This window comes from Anguilla anguilla, chromosome 9 (assembly GCF_013347855.1).
Source record: "Anguilla anguilla isolate fAngAng1 chromosome 9, fAngAng1.pri, whole genome shotgun sequence".
Classification (NCBI taxonomy): Eukaryota; Metazoa; Chordata; class Actinopteri; order Anguilliformes; family Anguillidae; genus Anguilla; species Anguilla anguilla.
In genome coordinates this window covers 1,224,174-1,242,500 of record NC_049209.1, presented here as the reverse complement: position 1 = coordinate 1,242,500, position 18,327 = coordinate 1,224,174, and the positions used below count along the sequence as shown (strand labels likewise).

The following is an 18,327-nucleotide window of genomic DNA, read 5'->3' as shown; positions in this document are numbered from 1 at the left end:
TGTCAGAATTCTTTATATTACTTGTTTAACCAGCAGACAAACACACCAGCAGTGCCTCTAAACCTGAGCAAACACCATAAATTTCAAAAGCCAGAAGACAGAAATCAATTCCCGTAAATGTACAAACGGGAAAAACCACGTTTGGCAATTTCAGCTGCGAGTCTCGGTCCGCCCTCGAAACGAAGGTTTCAGCTCTCAGAAACGGGCGGGCTGACGTGCCGGCTTTCAGACTGAGGGGGGGGGTCCCGGCTTTCAGACTGACGGGGGCTCACAGGACGTTAAAACTGAACCAGCCCTCTCTCTGCTCCGAAAACAGAAAAACAAGTTTCAGGCATGACGGTGCGCGGTGGCAGTTTCTCTTTCTCACCACTGCGAACCCCCCAGAGAATCACGCGGAGTCAGCGAATCAGGAGGGGATTACGCAGGCCGGCTTCGTCCGCCATTTAAATACGAGGAGACGCCAGTTTGGCACAGAGCGCTGGAAAAGCACATCGCTAGGAAACACAGGAAAGGTCACATGACCGTGAAAAGCATCTGATTCAGTGGAAGAGCTCGGGACTGGAGCGGCATACGTCTCTGTAGCAGGGCCACACCAAGGCAGCAGCCAAAAAACAACCACAATGCAACCACAGAACAACCACAGAACCACTGAGCAACCATAGAGCCAAAACCAGCACATCCACCTCAGATAGAACAGATACTTCAAGCAGCTTGCCAGAATTCCTTTAACAAGAGCCCTCCCCCCTCATCTCCAAACCACCACCATCCCCCCCCCCACCCCCCCCCCTCGCCAACCACCATCCAGTATTCTCCATTCTCACTCTGCTGGTGCAATATGCTTAGCTCAGCAAACTGAAGCCTCTCTCTCTCTCTCTCCATCCCTCCCTCTCTCTCTCTCTCTCTCTCTCTCCATCCCTCCCTCTCTCTCTCTCTCGCCAGTTCTCTCACAGACCAGAACCCACAACCCACAGAAATCACATTTTTTTAACTCCACTTGAATGCCTAACGCTGCCCCCCGTGTGCTTCAGTACCTGTGCCCCACCTCTGCTGGGCGCTGCCAGGGAAACGGGCGCTGTTTCTGGGGATTAAACCGCGGGGCCGGACTTAAACGATCACGGCCCATAATCCTCTGCTATGTCACACCTGTCTGTCCCAGGACTCTGAGAGCGCGCGTCCGAACGTACTTCCTCCTTCCGCTTCTCAAACCCGACCGCCCCGCGCCGTGGTGCAGGCTGGGTAAACGCAGGGAGGGCGTCTGAGGGCCCGTCTGCGCCTGGCTGGCACACGCCCTGCCCGCTGCGGTCACACACCACTGAAAGCAGGCAGGGCGGCAGCGTGGCATAATGGGTAAGGAGCTGGTCTTGTGACCCGAAGGTCGAAGCTTCGACACTGCTGCGGTAGCCCTGAGCAAGGTGCTTAACCTGCACTGCTTCAGTTAATATCCAGCTGTATAACTGGATGCAGTGTAAATGCTGTGTAAAAGTTGGGTAAGTCGCTCTGGATAAGAGTGTCTGCTAAATGCCTGTAATGTAATGTACTGTAATGTAATGTAATGTACTGTAATGTAATGTACTGTAATGTACTGTAATGTAATGTACTGTAATGTACTGTAATGTACTGTAATGTAATGAAAGACTGTATAACTGACGCCTGCAGGACGGAGACAGGATCACCGGCCCTGAGGCCTTAATGTGCCCAGAAGCTGTGAATCTGAGCAGCCGCACCCCGCAGGCAGCAAAGCCCTCAGAATCAGCCGTGCACAGCGCAATAACGACTACTGACATCGTCTAAAATGCAGGAGACACAGGGAAGATTACACAGTTCGCCCACGGCTGAGTTTGTGTGTAGTGGAACTGCAGATCCTGTGTGAAGGTTTTTAACAAGATCAGCGAGCTTTTGGTCGTGTGGGGTGGGGTGGGGTGGGGATGGGGGGGTGAAAGGGTGGCAGTCGATTGCAGCTGAAACGTTTGGCTTTATGTCTGCAGCAGAAAATTAAAATCCTGCAGAGAGCTGCAGTGGCCGTCCATCCCCGGTCCCAGGACAGCATGACATCAAACCGGCTCCCAGAACAGCTCTGTGGCCTGCTCCAGGGTGGGCCAGAGAGCCGTTTACTATCCCCACCCCCCCTCCCCGCTCACTGTCCATTCCCTACCCCCCCACGCCCTCCCCCCCTCCCCGCCCGAGCCACGATTACACACAGCCACTGCAGAAACTCAACTGGCAATCAGCAGGTTCTGGGAAAAATCCCCCAGCATGCAGTTCACCAACCTGGTCTTTCTTTGCCGCGGAAAAACACGAAGTTGCCTCCTCGTAGCGCACAGCGACATCAAAGTGTCAGGATGAGAGAGGGGCATAACTACAGAAGCTAGCATTGAGAGGTCTTTTTCTGCAAGCTTCCATCGCCAAGTTCAGCTGAGATGAGGATGAACGTCTGAAGGCAACGTGACCTTGAGCATTACTGGAGAAAATAAGACTGAAACCCTGAAAATTGTCTGCGCAGAATATGTGTGATTGGCTGATTTCTGAATAATTAAATGGACTGAAATTGGCCTATATATCAAACTTCTGAAACAGACAGTGCTTTTCATTTAGAGGGATTCAATCTGCACACACACACAAGCAGCACAATGACGACTGCAGCCCTGCTGCTAATATGTGAATCATTCTAGGATTCCAGTGCTGTGGCTTTCAGCTTAGATTAAACAGGAGTGCATTCTTTTAACAGGAATGCAGACTATCCCAGTCTCCTGTACCACAGCGCAGTCTCCTCCTGTACCACAGCACAGTCTCCCCCTGCCTCCTGTACTACAGCACAGTCTCCCCCTACCTTCTGTACCACAGCACAGTCTCCCTCTGCCTCCTGTACCACAGCACAGTCTCCCCCTGTACCACAGCACAGTCTCTCCCTGTACCACAGCACAGTCTCCCCCTGTACCACAGCACAGTCTCCCCCTGCCTCCTGTACCACAGCACAGTCTCCCCCTGCCTCCTGTACCACAGCACAGTCTACCCCTACCTTCTGTACCACAGCACAGTCTCCCCCTGCCTCCTGTACCACAGCACAGTCTCCCCCTGCCTCCTGTACCACAGCACAGTCTCCCCCTGCCTCCTGTACCACAGCACAGTCTCCCCCTGCCTCCTGTACCACAGCACAGTCTCCCTCTGCCTCCTGTACCACAGCACAGTCTCCCCCTGCCTCCTGTACCACAGCACAGTCTCTCCCTGTACCACAGCACAGTCTCCTCCTGTACCACAGCACAGTCTCTAAACCAGCTGCTCTAGAGGGATTCCAGTTAGGGACTCCCTGAGGCGTTTATTCGGTGTCTGTGGTGAAGTGGGACTTGCGGGACAGAGTGACGGGACGGCCCACAACCCTGTCCACAGGTTCCCCCTTTCTGCAGGGGTGCAGAAAAGCATGTAACCTGCACGCTACGCTTGACAGTGCGGGGATCGATTTAATTAACACGCGAGCGGCGTTCGGATCCACAGTCTCTTCGTGAGGACGGGACAGCAGCTGTGACCTTCTCCCCCCCCCCCCCCCCCGTGTTTACGCACCAACGCCGCCGCGTCATCACCCGAGCTCGAGCGGGACATCGCCGCGCCCCCCTCCTCGCCACGCCCGCGTTTCAGAGCGTGTTAATAAGTTACGCGCTTTCTCTCTGCGTGGCGGCAGACCTCGACCGCCTTTGAGGTGTGCTCACGCGTTCGGGACGGTGTTCAGGGCGCGCCCCGTCAACACGTCAGCGACACGGCGCCTTCACACAGGAAACGGCGCTGCACCCTGAAAGTGTTTTTCTCTGAACTGCAGGCCTCCATTTTGTGCCGATGGCGTCCATGTTGGAGCTGAGGCCGCAGCGGTGATGCGTTTCCTGGGGGCTTCCAGCGTTCCGACGGCACGTGACTGACACCTACGGCACGGGAGGAGGGACTGACGCGCGCACAGGAGGCACCCGAACGCTGCTCATGAACAGTGACTTTCGCAGAACAGGCTATGCTTGAATGCAGAATGCTCATCTACTGCACATCTGTGCATCCACAAAGGCTTTTCTTTTTCAAAATGAGGACATAGAAACTTAATTTTTTTTAAAAATGTAAGCCAGGTCAATGACAGGAAAATCTAAATAAAAAAATTGCAGCATGCATTCTTGTTAGATTTACCGTCAAAATGAAATTCTGCTCAACATAGCTCTCTCTCTCTGTCTCTCTCTCTCTCTCTATATATATATATATATATATATATATACACACACACACAGTATGTAGACAGAACGTGCATTAAGCGATTAAATGATCCTGCTTTGCCCTTGAAACATCCGGAATCCATCACCAAAGCCGGCTCCACGCGGACAGCAGGCCCTGCTAGAGCGATAACTGTGTTTTTGGCATTTAGAGGGAGTGCTTTAGAATTGGATGATCTCATCCCTAATCCTCCGCATCATCTGACCGTAAGCCCCCCCGCCCCGGCCCCCGGCCCCCCCCTCACCCCAGCCCCCGGCCCCCCCTCACCCCAGCCCCCGGCCCCCCCTCACCCCAGCCCCCGGCCCCCCCTCACCCCAGGCGCGGGATTGGGAATTAATCAGAGCCACCGGGCGGCGTGCCAGAGGAGAGCGAGACGGGGGGGGGGCCGAGCGAACTGACCGATGGACGACAGTGAAGAGCCGCGCATGTCTGGCCGCGGTGGCGGAGTCAGCGCGCGTATCCCAGAGTGCCGCTGGCACAAACGCGGCAGTCATGTGACCATCACGCCAGACCACTGAGCCTTCTGGAAAACGTACTGTTTTCGGGGTACAGGAAGCGGGGGGGGGGGGGGCGGGTTCAGTAGAGAGGCAGCGTTCTGTGCAGCTGACAGAGGCAGTATCCCCCCCGTACATAATAAACCTGCCGATGGGGCGGTCAGGCGGGCGGGCGGCGGGGCTGAAAATAGCGCACATCGATGAGTCAGCTCACTCGCTCACCTTCTGCATATTTCTGCCCAAACCGCCCCAGAGCCCGAAAGCTTCCCTACATGGGAGCAGCAGAGAGGAGACGAGAGGAGAGGAGCAGCGCTCCCCCCCCCCCCCCCCGGCGCTGAAGAGGAGAGCAGACTGTGTTGCTCCAGTCCGGGGGGGGGGCGGGGGATGGGTTGGGGGGTGCGGGTGATGCTTCATACTGTCAGAATTGCACCCTCACCCTGTAGAACTCATTTGGTTGCCAGACTGGGTTTCAGCTGTTTAATCTGGGGGGAGAGATGGCCGGTAGGGGGGGTGGGGGCGTGGGGGGGGTGGGGGCCGTGGGGGTGGCCATGCTGGTGAGCAGCCAAATCAATGCGGTTCAGCCCCCTCACACCACCGCCTCTCCTGGGCCTAAACTCCCCCCCCCCACACCCTCCAATACATCACTGCACTCATCCTATAAATCCCTCAGCTCCACCCACTTACACATGAACAGCAGATTCTCCCCACGCTGCTGGGTAATATTAGTATATATATATATATATATATGTAACAAATCACATTTTCCACAGGGATTAATTTGCCAGCATACCAACTGTGGCTAAAAAAAGCCCTGGAACGAATCCCAAAGGCTGGACTGTAACATCCCTTTCAAATAATCAAATATGAATGAGTCCAAGAGAAACTGCTCGCCATAAAAAAAATCTGCACTGCAGCAATTCTCATAAATCATATCTCTGAAAATATCCATATTTGGTTATGATGGAAGGCAATATTAGTTCTGGTTGTAGGGAGGTCAGACGGGTTGAGTTTTCCGAGCAGACTGAACGTATAGGATCTGTTTCTGGATTCCCTCTCAAGCCAAGCCAGCTCATGCGCTCCTGCCTTGCTGAAGAATGGGTTTTCCACACGATTCTGCGTGGAACTGGACCAAAAAAAACATTTAAGATCAGTATATCTATGGTACTGAAGCATGATGGTTAGGGAACGGGAGGCCCCAGGTGGGGGCCGCTGTCTTCCCCTTGGCCTAATGAACCTCACCTGCACCGCTTCAGTAAACATCCAGCGGTGTGAACGCATCGCACGTCACGGAACAGAGCGTCTGCTAAACGCTTAAAAACCTAAATCATCACTCCGGTGAAAAGCCGGACGCAGAAAGGTTTCCAGAAAATAAACAACAGGCCTGTTTTTTAAAACAACACGTCGGAAAAAGCCATGTAACCCAGGACTCTCACCACTAAACTCTCCTCTCCGTTCTGCGGTGAAAGAAAGAAAAACAGCCCGTTCTCAGGTATCGGCTCAAAACGTTAAATAAATATTAATTTAGCCTCTCCAAGGAACGGCCAAAGCATGACAAACGACTCGCTTCAGAGCAGCATAAATTCCCACCAACTGGAATTCCCACTGCAAACTTGTTAGGAAATTTAACGACCTCCACTCTGAGGAGCTGGGGACATTCCAAACAAATCGGCCCCATTACAGGGGAACGATGCCCACAGTTTAAAATGAGACTCTACAGGCATGAGCAAACGAGCAAACAGGCATGAGCAAACGAGCTGACCGGCAGTGAGATAACCCACAACCTTAGCACAGCGAAGACAAACGCCTCTTCACTCAGTCATGAGGGAAAAGGGCTATTTGGGCTACAGAGTTGCACAATATCCTTGCACACAAAGAGTAGTTTTCCTTCTGATCTTTAAAAAGGTTTTCAGGTTTTTGTTTCCTTAAAGCCTTATTAAGGATTCTTATCTGGGACACAGGCTACTGATCGAGAAAGTTAGCCTAAAACTATTTTAAAAATTGACTTTGATCTGTTTTTATAGTCAAATCACATATCAAAAGATGTATTCAATTAAAGCCCTACAAAAATAGCTCTGTGCGTTTGATAGCAGGTGCGGGTTTCTGTGTGTATTAATATCAAAGCCCAGGATGTGAGACCCAGCGTGGGTCTACGCCGCTTTTTAGCATTATTTCAGAATTCTGTAACCCGAGACAAAACCGGACCCTGAACAGTGTGGAAACGGCCAAACTGCCGACTGAAATAAAGACTCATCTGTGACAAACAGCATCCTTTCCAAGAGAGACTTCAAACGGCTTTTGGTGGGGAGAAATGAGCCAGGACAGAGCCCCTTATGATGCAGAGAGGTACAGGAGGTGCCCCCTACGGGCTGCGGGTAATGCATTCTGGACAGAGCGTTTCCCAAGAGGAAGCCTCAGAAACAGAGAGGATTCTGGGATCATCTGAAACACTGAAAGATGACATGGGACATTTATACTATGAGCCACCATCAAAAACTTCCAACAAAATACCGTTCCAGCTACCAGCCAAGTCTGACATTTGGCGCAGTTCCAAGTTTAAAATGCTTGATAGACATACAGCGATAATGCATATTTAATATACTGTAAGTTAGTAAATGCATTTATTTAAAAACAACGCATAATGCAGTGAAGATGTAACTTGGCGTGATGAAGCTCGCAGTGATTTTTATCAGGAGAAACAAACAGCGGAAAAGAGACCATCTGCTGTCTTATCACAGCGGCCCTGTCCTCATCAGAAGCCGAGGTGTTGGCGGAGGGAAAGAAGGAGTTTACTTGCTGGTTAATTACATATAAAGGTCGTCTGAGACAGAGGACAAGCTCAGCAAGCCGCTGTGTGAGAGTCAGAAAGACCTGAAGGCCTTCTGGAAGAAAAAAGAACATCTTTCATCTCCGAGCATCATCAGGCACTGAGACCTCGTACCTGAGGCGGACCGGGTATCTGAGCAGGCAGACACGGAGACAGAAAAGATCTCCTGATGACTGCAGTTAGTGGTCTGAAGGGGGGTGGGGGGGGGGGCATCGGGGGGTTCGGGCAGATGTGTTACATGAGGCATGGAAAGCTGCACTGAATTCCATCTGGACGAGTAGCGTCGGCTGACTCAGGCCGTTCATAAACATTCCCTCCCCAGAACAGAGGCTGCAGAAGCACAGACATGGGGGCTGGGGGCTGGGGGGGGGGGCGGTGCGGACAGGGTGGGGGGGGATGGGGGGGTGATGTTTCTGCCAGACCCTTCTCAGTCCGCCCGTGTCACAGACAGCTTTTGTTCCAATCAGATTAAACACATCTGCATCTTTACGAATCTGTGAAATGAGCAATGTCTATAACCCCCCCCCCCCCACTCTCCCCCACCCACCTACTCTGGCTGTTCTCCCAGGCTCACAAACTCAACACATCGTGAGTGTGTTGCGTAATCCTGCTGAAAGGTCAAAGTGCACTTCATAATGACCAGTAAACAGAACCAAACACAGCTCAAACGCAACGAAACACAGGCAGGTCAAGCATTTCAGGACAAACTAATGATGCAACAGCACAATGAGGAGAAGCCAGGCGCTGGTCAGGGTGTGATGCTAGGCCAGGCTAGCCAGCACGGCCGTCAGTACTGCACATAAGAGCACGGCCACTTCCACTTCAACAACGAGCGAAATCACACACTGTCCACGTGCGTACCTCCTTCAAACTATTAAAATACATTTTTCAAATGTTTTAGGTTCTGTTTGCAGCTGGTTATTTTTCTCGTAGGCCTGGAGGTAGAATGTTACTCTCACAGGCAGAGCTGTTTGGACGCTACGCTAGCTCCACAGCTTAGCTAGCGCACTTTCCCAGAAACCCCCTCTTCTTCTTCTCCTTCCTGCGTAGGCCAACATTTCACATCCAATCAGGCAATTACTTTCCGCACAGCAACTGGGTTGTAAAAATTCACAACGCATCATAGCTTGAAGACAAATCAGCTGCAGAGCTTCTAACAGACAGGAAAAAAAACTGCAACACCCCCAGGCGATTAAAGACCGGAGTTTGCATACCCAGCCTGACAAGATCTCCAAAAATCACTGGCCTTTGGATTCATTACACTCTGTCCAGACTGGAGCTCAAGCGTGATCTGAATTTAGCATTAAGCTGACATTTCTGCGCGGTTTCATGGGCCTTGTTGGTGGTCGGAATGTCAGGAAATGGAAAGCATATAAAGTTGCAGCTGAAAAGAAAGTTCAACTCAAAGTGAGAGCTCACGCTTGCACATTATCCAGCCGTAACCACGAACTGAAGAAAGAATGTCCCTGATCCTAACCCTAACCCCAACCCCAACCCCAACCCCAACCGCAACCCCAACCCCAACCCCAACCCCAACCATTCACAGGAACATTATTCTGTCCCATTCATGCAAAGGATTCTGGGTCTGAGCATGGGGATCCAGCTCAACTGCTGCTCCGCGTGCTTGGAGACACCATGTTTGAGAAGATGTCTCCGACTTCCAGACTTCTCCGTCAACATCCGACAGCACTCCAATGAACGCTCCAACTCCAGACAGAGGAGGGGGGAAAGGGGGAAAGAGGAGAGGGGGAGAGAGGAGAAGGGGGGTAAGAGGAGAGGAGGAGAGAGGAGGTGGTGAGGAAGAGGAGGGAGGCGAGGAGAAGAAGAGGAGGGAAAGGAGGGGGGAGGCGGGGGTCAGAGGAGAGGGGGGCAGAGGAGACAGGGGGAAAGTGGAGAGGGGGAAAACCAGTCTAATTCACAAAAAGCCTCTGTTTCTCCACAGGGAGAGTGACAACGGACACACTGTGTGTGTACTTTACTCAATTATTTGCTTCATAATTGCATTTTTCCCAAAGTAGATCACCACATTACGCTCGCTGATAGCAGAGCAGCTTCTGTAGATTAGAGTCATGCCTTCAGTTTTATGGGCAAACATTCCATTCTGAAGAAATGCTGCATTTCGAGCCCCAGCTCACAATTAGGCTACTGTAATCTCCCGCGCAGAGACGAGCATGAGCACGAGCGTGAGCGGGAGCGTGGGTGTGGGTGTGAGCGTGGGCGTGGGCGTGAGGGTGAGCGTGAGCGTGGGCGTGGGCGTGAGCGTGAGCGTGGGCGTGGGCGCGAGCGTGAGCCTGGGCGTGAGCGTGAGCGTGAGCGTGGACGTGAGCGCGGGCATGGGCGTGGGCGTGAGGGTGAGCGTGAGCGTGGGCGTGGGCGTGAGCGTGGGCGCGAGCGTGAGCGTGCACGTGCAGACCGCTCCGATAACGACCCGGGACCGCAGGAACGTCCCCAAAGCGTGCGCTCGGTCCGGGGCGACTGGAAACGGTTTGGACCCCGGACAAGTAAAACAGTTTTATTTGGTAGAGAATTCCACATTAACTTGGCCTTTTAAAAAAAAAATCACCGTCATGTGATTTACGGTTCCCCTTCTGGTTTTCCCCGTTCCTTGGGAGTGGATACCGAAGACGTAAGACATTTCGGGGGTGGGGGTGGGCGGGGGGGGTTGGTGAGGGGGGGGGGGGGGGAGCTGTAGAGCATGAAATATCTCGGAGCTTCCTTTGTGCGGCAGTCGGAAAACCTGGAAAAACCCGAGAGCGTGTTTCTGACCGTTTTCCAGCTTCTCCAGCTTCGGCTTTGTGGAAAATATCCCGTGTTTCCACACAAAGAGAGAGAGAGAGCTCCTGAAGACAGGCCAGAGTGTTCAGGTTCTGTCTCTGCGAGTAACAGAGGACAGCGATGAGACATCGCTCAGCGTCGCTCGACAGCGAGACCGTGTTCGCCCAGCAGCAGCCAGACAGGCGCCTGAGCCGGAGTCTGCTCAGGGAGGCAGTCCCAGTCCGACTGAGTCTGAAAAACCTTCTTAAATACGACCTCTCGTCAGCATATTGCATCACTCCTGAAGGCCTCACGGCCGGCCCTGAAAACAGCACGCTTGCAGTCGGAGCAGCTTGCTCTTCTTTCTCCGTCTCTTTCACAGACACCAGGTTTGAAACAGAAGAGAAATGACGTACATATTAATACACATCTGCATCCATCAAGATGCACCGATGTACTTCATAATCTCATTTAGAAAATGTACCTCGTGGGTCCTTTCTGGGCAGTCAGACAAGTGAATTAGATTTTTTTATTTTGCTCCCTGAAACGCACCAGATCCAAAAGCCCGCGGCACTCTCACACAGCGACGCCACTGAATATCAGCTCTGCTCTGTGGGCTGAAGCTAACAGTGTGTGTGAGGGGAACGGTAAGTGTGTGTGTGAGGGGGACGATAAGTGAGCCGCTCCTGGCTGCTCCAGTGTGTGTGAGGGGGATGGTAAGTGAGCTGCTCCTGGCTGCTACAGTGTGTGTGAGGGGGACGGTAAGTGAGCTGCTCCTGGCTGCTACAGTGTGTGTGAGGGGGACGGTAAGTGTGTGTGTGAGGGGAACGGTAAGTGAGCTGCTCCTGGCTGCTCCAGTGTGTGTGAGGGGGATGGTAAGTGAGCTGCTCCTGGCTGCTACAGTGTGTGTGAGGGGAACGGTAAGTGAGCTGCTCCTGGCTGCTACAGTGTGTGTGAGGGGGACGGTAAGTGAGCTGCTCCTGGCTGCTACAGTGTGTGTGAGGGGGGCGGTAAGTGAGCTGCTCCTGGCTGCTACAGTGTGTGTGAGGGGGACGGTAAGTGAGCTGCTCCTGGCTGCTACAGTGTGTGTGAGGGGGACGGTAAGTGAGCTGCTCCTGGCTGCTACAGTGTGTGTGAGGGGAAGGTAAGTGTGTGTGTGAGGGGGACGGTAAGTGAGCTGCTCCTGGCTGCTACAGTGTGTGTGAGGGGGACGGTAAGTGAGCTGCTCCTGGCTGCTACAGTGTGTGTGAGGGGAACGGTAAGTGCGTGTGTGAGGGGAACGGTAAGTGAGCTGCTCCTGGCTGCTGCAGTGTGTGTGAGGGGAACGGTAAGTGTGTGTGTGAGGGGGACGGTAAGTGAGCTGCTCCTGGCTGCTACAGTGTGTGTGAGGGGGACGGTAAGTGAGCTGCTCCTGGCTGCTACAGTGTGTGTGAGGGGAACGGTAAGTGTGTGTGTGAGGGGGACGGTAAGTGAGCCGCTCCTGGCTGCTACAGTGTGTGTGAGGGGAATGGTAAGTGAGCTGCTCCTGGCTGCTACAGTGTGTGTGAGGGGCACGGTAAGTGTGTGTGTGAGGGGGACGATAAGTGAGCTGCTCCTGGCTGTTATCTGTGTGGTTTAATACAGGATGCGCTGTGCTGTGAGTGTGGCGAGGGGGTCCACGTTGTGAGGGGAGGGGGGGGGGGGCGGGAGATGGTGTCTGGATCCGTGGGAGGGCTCTCCCAAAACCTTGAGCCCAGAGGCACTTAAACGCCTGCTTTACCCGGGACGCTCAGAAACACAGGAACACTCCGCCCTGAAACTCTCCTGTTTCTAACAGGCCTTTAGGAGGTCATGACCCCCCGGGAGACACTGCACAGCCTGGGGGGGAGGGGAGGTGGGGTAGGGCCCTGTAGGCGTAGCTGATACAGAGATGGAGTATCTAGCATGCTCCTTCCTGTCCAAAAACACTAAAATTTGCCTTTTTCATTATTCAGCCTTTCATATACCTGGGCCTTTATCTCTGCAAGTACACACCCTCATGAGAGAGGAACTGATCTTCAGGCATCAGGCCTGTGGGGGGGGGGGTTGTGTGTGGGGGTGGGGCAGGGGGGGGGGGGGATTAGAAACAGATAATCAGGGCCTTTGGGACGCATCACCTGCTCAGTAATTACCTTCTGAGGGGGGTTAGGGGCCGAAGGCCAAAAACCTGTAATCAGCAGCCTAGGTGAAACACTACTGACCTCTGTGTGTGTGTGTGTGTGTGTGAGTGTGTGTTGTGCGTGTGTGTGTGGTGTGCGTGTGTGTGTGTGTGTGTGTGTGTGTGTGAGTGTGTGTTGTGCGTGTGTGTGTCTGTGTGTGTGTGTGTGTGTGTGTGTGTGAGTGTGTGTTGTGTGTGGTGTGTGTGTGTGTGTGCGTGTGTGCGTGTGTGTGTGTGTGTGTGCGTGTGTGTGTGTGTGTGTGTGTATGTGTGTGTGGTGTGTGTGTGTGCGTGCGTGTGTGTGTGTGTGTGTGTGTGTGTGGTGTGTGTGCGTGTGGAACAGACACACAGCCTCACCCCCGCTGGAGAAGACATGGCTGCTTGCTGAACTGAGAAGGTCGATTATGCGGATATAATTCACACTCTGAAGGCTGATTATGGGTATTAAAAGGGGGGGGAGGGGGGCGGAAACAAGCGAGTCTTTCAAAGATGCCGCTTTTATATGAGTCTGCAGTATTCTGTCAAGTTTTGTGCCACATTGGGGGGGGGAGGGGGGCGGCAGGGTGACAGCGGCCATCTTGCCATGGTGCCATGGACTGGGAGTGAAAATGGTGAGTGTGGAGGGGGGGGGGCGGGGGGGGGAGGGGGTAAAGCTCAGTGGTTTGGGGTCAGCAGTGGCTGGGAGCATCTTCTTTGTTCATCTCACTCTGAGTGTGAGTAATGGGGGCAGCTTGCACTCTCTGCCGATTATTTTCCACAATATGATTTAAAAATAATAATAAACATGGTTTGACCCGGGGTGAGCATCGCGTTGACATTTCAGTGTGGCCTAGAAACTGAGCCTGCTGCAGCTAGCGCCTCACACTGCCCCACACACGCACCGCCTCACACACGCACCGCCTCACACACGCACTGCCTCACACACGCACTGCCACACACACGCACTGCCCCGCACACGCACTGCCCCGCACACGCACTGCCCCACACATGCACCGCCTCACACACGCACCGCCTCACACACGCACTGCCCCGCACACGCACTGCCCCGCACACGCACCGTCACACACACGCACCGCCACACACACGCACCGCCTCGCACACGCACTGCCCCGCACACGCACTGTCACACACACGCACCGCCTCACACACGCACCGCCCCACACACGCACCGCCTCACACACGCACCGCCTCACACACGCACCGCCTCACACACGCACCGCCTCACACACGCACTGTCACACACACACACTGCCTCACACACGCACTGCCTCACACACGCACTGCCCCGCACACGCACTGCCCCGCACACGCACTGTCACACACACGCACTGCCACACACACGCACTGTCACACACACGCACTGCCCCACACACGCACTGTTACACACACACACTGCCACACACACGCACTGTCACACACACACACTGCCACACACACGCACTGTCACACACACGCACTGCCCCACACACGCACTGCCACACACACGCACTGTCACACACACACACTGCCTCACACACGCACTGCCTCACACACGCACTGTTACACACACACACTGCCTCACACACGCACTGCCACACACACGCACTGCCTCACACACGCACTGTTAACACACACACACTGCCTCACACACGCATGGTTACACACACACACTGCCTCACACACGCATGGTTACACACACACACTGCCTCACACACGCACTGCCCCGCACACGCACCGCTTCGCACACGCAGAGGAGAGCAGTGGGAGTCATTCACCGTTTTTAAAATGGCCACGCTTTCCCAGGGTGCTGAATCATCAGTGGAGCGGAGCAGGATGCGCTCCAGACTCGTACTACAGCATCTAACATCGTCCGATCGATCGCTGGGATACGATGAAAATACAGTCCATTCTTTAAAAGGCGCCCCCCCCCGAGAGAGAAATCTGTCTTTCTCTGAGTCTAACAGGGCTGGGATTAGACCCTCCTCTCTGAGACAGACTGAGTCTAACAGGGCTGGGATTAGACCCTCCTCTCTGAGACGGACTGAGTCTAACAGGGCTGGGATTAGACCCTCCTCTCTGAGACGGACTGAGTCTAACAGGGCTGGGATTAGACCCTCCTCTCTGAGACGGACTGAGTCTAACAGGGCTGGGATTAGACCCTCCTCTCTGAGACAGACTGAGTCTAACAGGGCTGGGATTAGACCCTCCTCTCTGAGACAGACTGAGTCTAACAGGGCTGGGATTAGACCCTCCTCTCTGAGACGGACTGAGTCTAACAGGGCTGGGATTAGACCCTCCTCTCTGAGACAGACTGAGTCTAACAGGGCTGGGATTAGACCCTCCTCTCTGAGACGGACTGAGTCTAACAGGGCTGGGATTAGACCCTCCTCTCTGAGACGGACTGAGTCTAACAGGGCTGGGATTAGACCCTCCTCTCTGAGACGGACTGAGTCTAACAGGGCTGGGATTAGACCCTCCTCTCTGAGACAGACTGAGTCTAACAGGGCTGGGATTAGACCCTCCTCTCTGAGACAGACTGAGTCTAGCAGGGCTGGGATTAGACCCTCCTCTCTGAGACGGACTGAGTCTAACAGGGCTGGGATTAGACCCTCCTCTCTGAGACGGACTGAGTCTAACAGGGCTGGGATTAGACCCTCCTCTCTGAGACAGACTGAGTCTAACAGGGCTGGGATTAGACCCCCCTCCCCCCTCTCTGAGGGATGCTGACTCAGCATTTTTTGCCTTCACCTTGAGCACAGACAGGGAAAAGCAGTACCCCAACACGCCCAGGGGACCCCAACACCCCCAGGGGACCCCCCGTTACGGCTGGAGCTTGACCCCAGTCTCCTGGCAGCACGCTCAGCCCCAGGTTGGGAAAGAGAAATGGGGTTTTATGTTCTCCTACGGAGGGGGGGGGGGGGGTGTTTTTCCTCAAACACTCTGTGGACCAGACATGGGACAGATTTGTGGGCCCAGCAGCCCACAGCAGCCAGCCCCCGTCCGCTTTCAGAGGGGAACACTAAACAAAAACACATCCCCCGCTTCTGCAACAATCAGAGAACAACAGCAGCCAAACCGACTCCTATCTCCTGTGGACACATGCAAAATTTAGGGAGGCTCCCTTGAGAAAATCTTAATGGGTTTGCATAATAATAATTATGCTACTCATATTTCATATCAATACATGTGTAGTGTGTGTAACAGTATAGACAGTACAGATAGACTATACTAATAGACAGTACATAGAATGAGTTGGCAAATGCTTGAATCACACCGATGTGAACATACATACACAATGAGACACATTTAAAAGAATTAGACCCATTTAGATTTTGTTCAACCTGTTATATTTATAGAGTAAAGGTTTTTAAGAGCAGCACTCAGTAGCACCCACTTAAATCCTGAGGAGCACTGGCAGCCCGTACCGTTCGGAACTGAATCACGGCGGTTCTCTATCAGATTAGTCTGCCGTTCTCGCCAGGAGCAGAATCCATTTCCCCGGGCAGCCACAGTTTATAACAACCATTATCCAACTAATGAGATCTTTCTCCATCTGGATAATCTGAAACTAATTTCTACCTTAACTTCCCTCCTGGCAGCCTGCCGGCAAAACCACTAAAATAGCACATATTAATTATCTCTCTTCCAGAAATGTAATAATAATAATAATAATAATAATAATAATAATAATAATAATAATAATAATAAATTAAAAGCACAAAAAGTTAGTTTCTAATACTCGTGTCTAGAAAAAGGACCTCGCTGCTTTCAATGCTCAAAATGTATAATTAAGGTGAACAGTCAATTAGTCCGATTAATAGTTCCATGAGCGGCCATGTATTTTTTATTAACAGAAGACTATGGCTAATAAAATATGCTCTGAAGTATGTCCCCCAGAAACTGATTATTCGGGAACTCTAACGAGCGATCCAACGGCCCACTCGTCACAGACGGAGAAAAGTACGCACCGTCTCCCCCGCGGCGCTGACGGTCAGTATTGATAACGTATAAAACACAATGCAGCGAGAGGCACGCGATTGTACATTAACACACACTGCGGGATCACAGAAAGCGCGAGCAGGCGCCGTCAGTCTCGTGCCGTGTCAGTTCTCGCCTCGCCCACCTCGGCGCTTAACGTGATGCGAGAAGAGCCTCTCGCGCAAACAGTAATAAAGTGAACGGTTTCTCCGGAACAGAAAATGGGAATCGCTATAGGTTTCGCTAAAAAATGTGAAAAGAACGAGGAAAGGCGTCCACGTTGCAGTGCGATTGAAACTAGCGAATCACTGGCAATGAAGCAAAGACTCCCTCCAACTGTGCAAACAATTGTGCCCCTTGCCCAATATTGGAGCTGCTCGAATTTGTCAATGCGCACAGTGCCTTTTGTACCGAAAGACAAATCGGTTACAAATAACCGAGGAACAGAACTGCGTGTATTACACATCTAATTTAAAACATTCAAAAGTACACAATCAATTATTATTATTATTATTATTATTATAAACAGGGAAATATAATATTTTTGGTAAGGATGGACATTGCTTGAGATATTGCGATATGGATATTATTATATGAATAGTATATGAATCTTAAACATCAATGCGCTAAGCGCAAAAAAAACTGCTGGCTCGTCGTTTCTTTTCATCCCAGAGAGAAGGACCAGGATGCTGCATCTATAAATGTGTGCGCGTGCAGGGTGATTTCCAGCGGCATCCATCGGCACCGTTAACAACTGTGCTCATTGTTCAGAAACCAAAGACCGCATAGGCTAACGAAAATACCTCAATAACTATCAATGAAAGTAATGCCCTTTGATTTTACTCACCAGTCAGTGGACGAGTTTTCGTCGATAACATCCTGGTAGGCTGTAAGGAGGTCCAGTCTGTTTTTGCTGAGGTTCACAGCCATATTGCTATCTTTGCAATCATCCAGCCCGGTCTAAAAACTGCACAGGAACACAGGGGAGGCGAGAAAGACTGCGAGGAGGCAGAGCGGACGGTGGGTAGATATTGAGATTGGAACAAAGAGACGGCGCAGCCCTCCACGCTATCCCAGAAAGCCGCGTGGTCCTAGTGCTGAAATTTCAATGGGCTAAGCGGAGTCACTTCTGGGTCCTAGCGCCACAGAACGTTGGAATAGACGCTGCGCGTGCCCGGAATTTGATTTGAGAAGACAGGTCCGAGGCAACGATATTCTGCACGTGAGAGAAGAAAAAAAAACGAATGCCTGAGGATATCACTGCATTACCGCTGAGGATTCAAACACAGCTCCGCTCTGAGAAGGTTTGGGTCGCCACGTCCTGAAAGTCCTTCTCCCTCAGCTTTACAATAGACCAAGAATATTAATTCCACTAATTAATTTCATTTAATTACATTAATGGAACTGGTCTGCTGCAGCCTTTTGGGGTTAAAAAATGTGCTGAGTTTTTCCAAAACTGTATAATGGCAATGCTGTATGCTATTATAATAACTCACCTGCATTAGCTCCCAAATGAAGCCCTTAATTTTAACACCTGTGTTCTTGTCTCACGTGCTTCTCAAAATCAAAGTGATTTGAATGTGGAATCAGGAATTTTAAGAGGTAAAATCATTGTCCTTTACTGTTTCTTTAACAACCAGAAACAACCCCTGAATCTGACCCTGAAAATATCCTTAATTTTCTTATTTTACATTTTCCACCTCACCATTTCAGCTGAGCATCCGCCACACGGGGCCAATACAAAAATTCAGGAACCTCAATAATCAGTGTTAATGACTTTATCATTATAAGGTACTGTTCCACCTTTTTAATGTTGTTTAAGAAAAGAAAAACAAAGGAACAAGCCGCTGATGTGGCCAGCAAGCTTATGGAAACCCCACCTG

General features: G+C 52.1%; 1 protein-coding gene across 1 annotated transcript in view; it reads right to left on the bottom strand.

Annotated features, from left to right (window-relative positions):
• dbn1 (drebrin 1) overlaps positions 1-17,506 on the bottom strand; it is a 65,997-nt gene extending 48,491 nt beyond the window's left edge. The window contains 1 exon segment of the mRNA XM_035433515.1: positions 17,292-17,506. Within this exon segment, the coding sequence (XP_035289406.1) occupies positions 17,292-17,374 (83 nt within the window). The 5' untranslated portion in view covers positions 17,375-17,506.
• Positions 17,507-18,327: the final 821 nt, after the last annotated feature.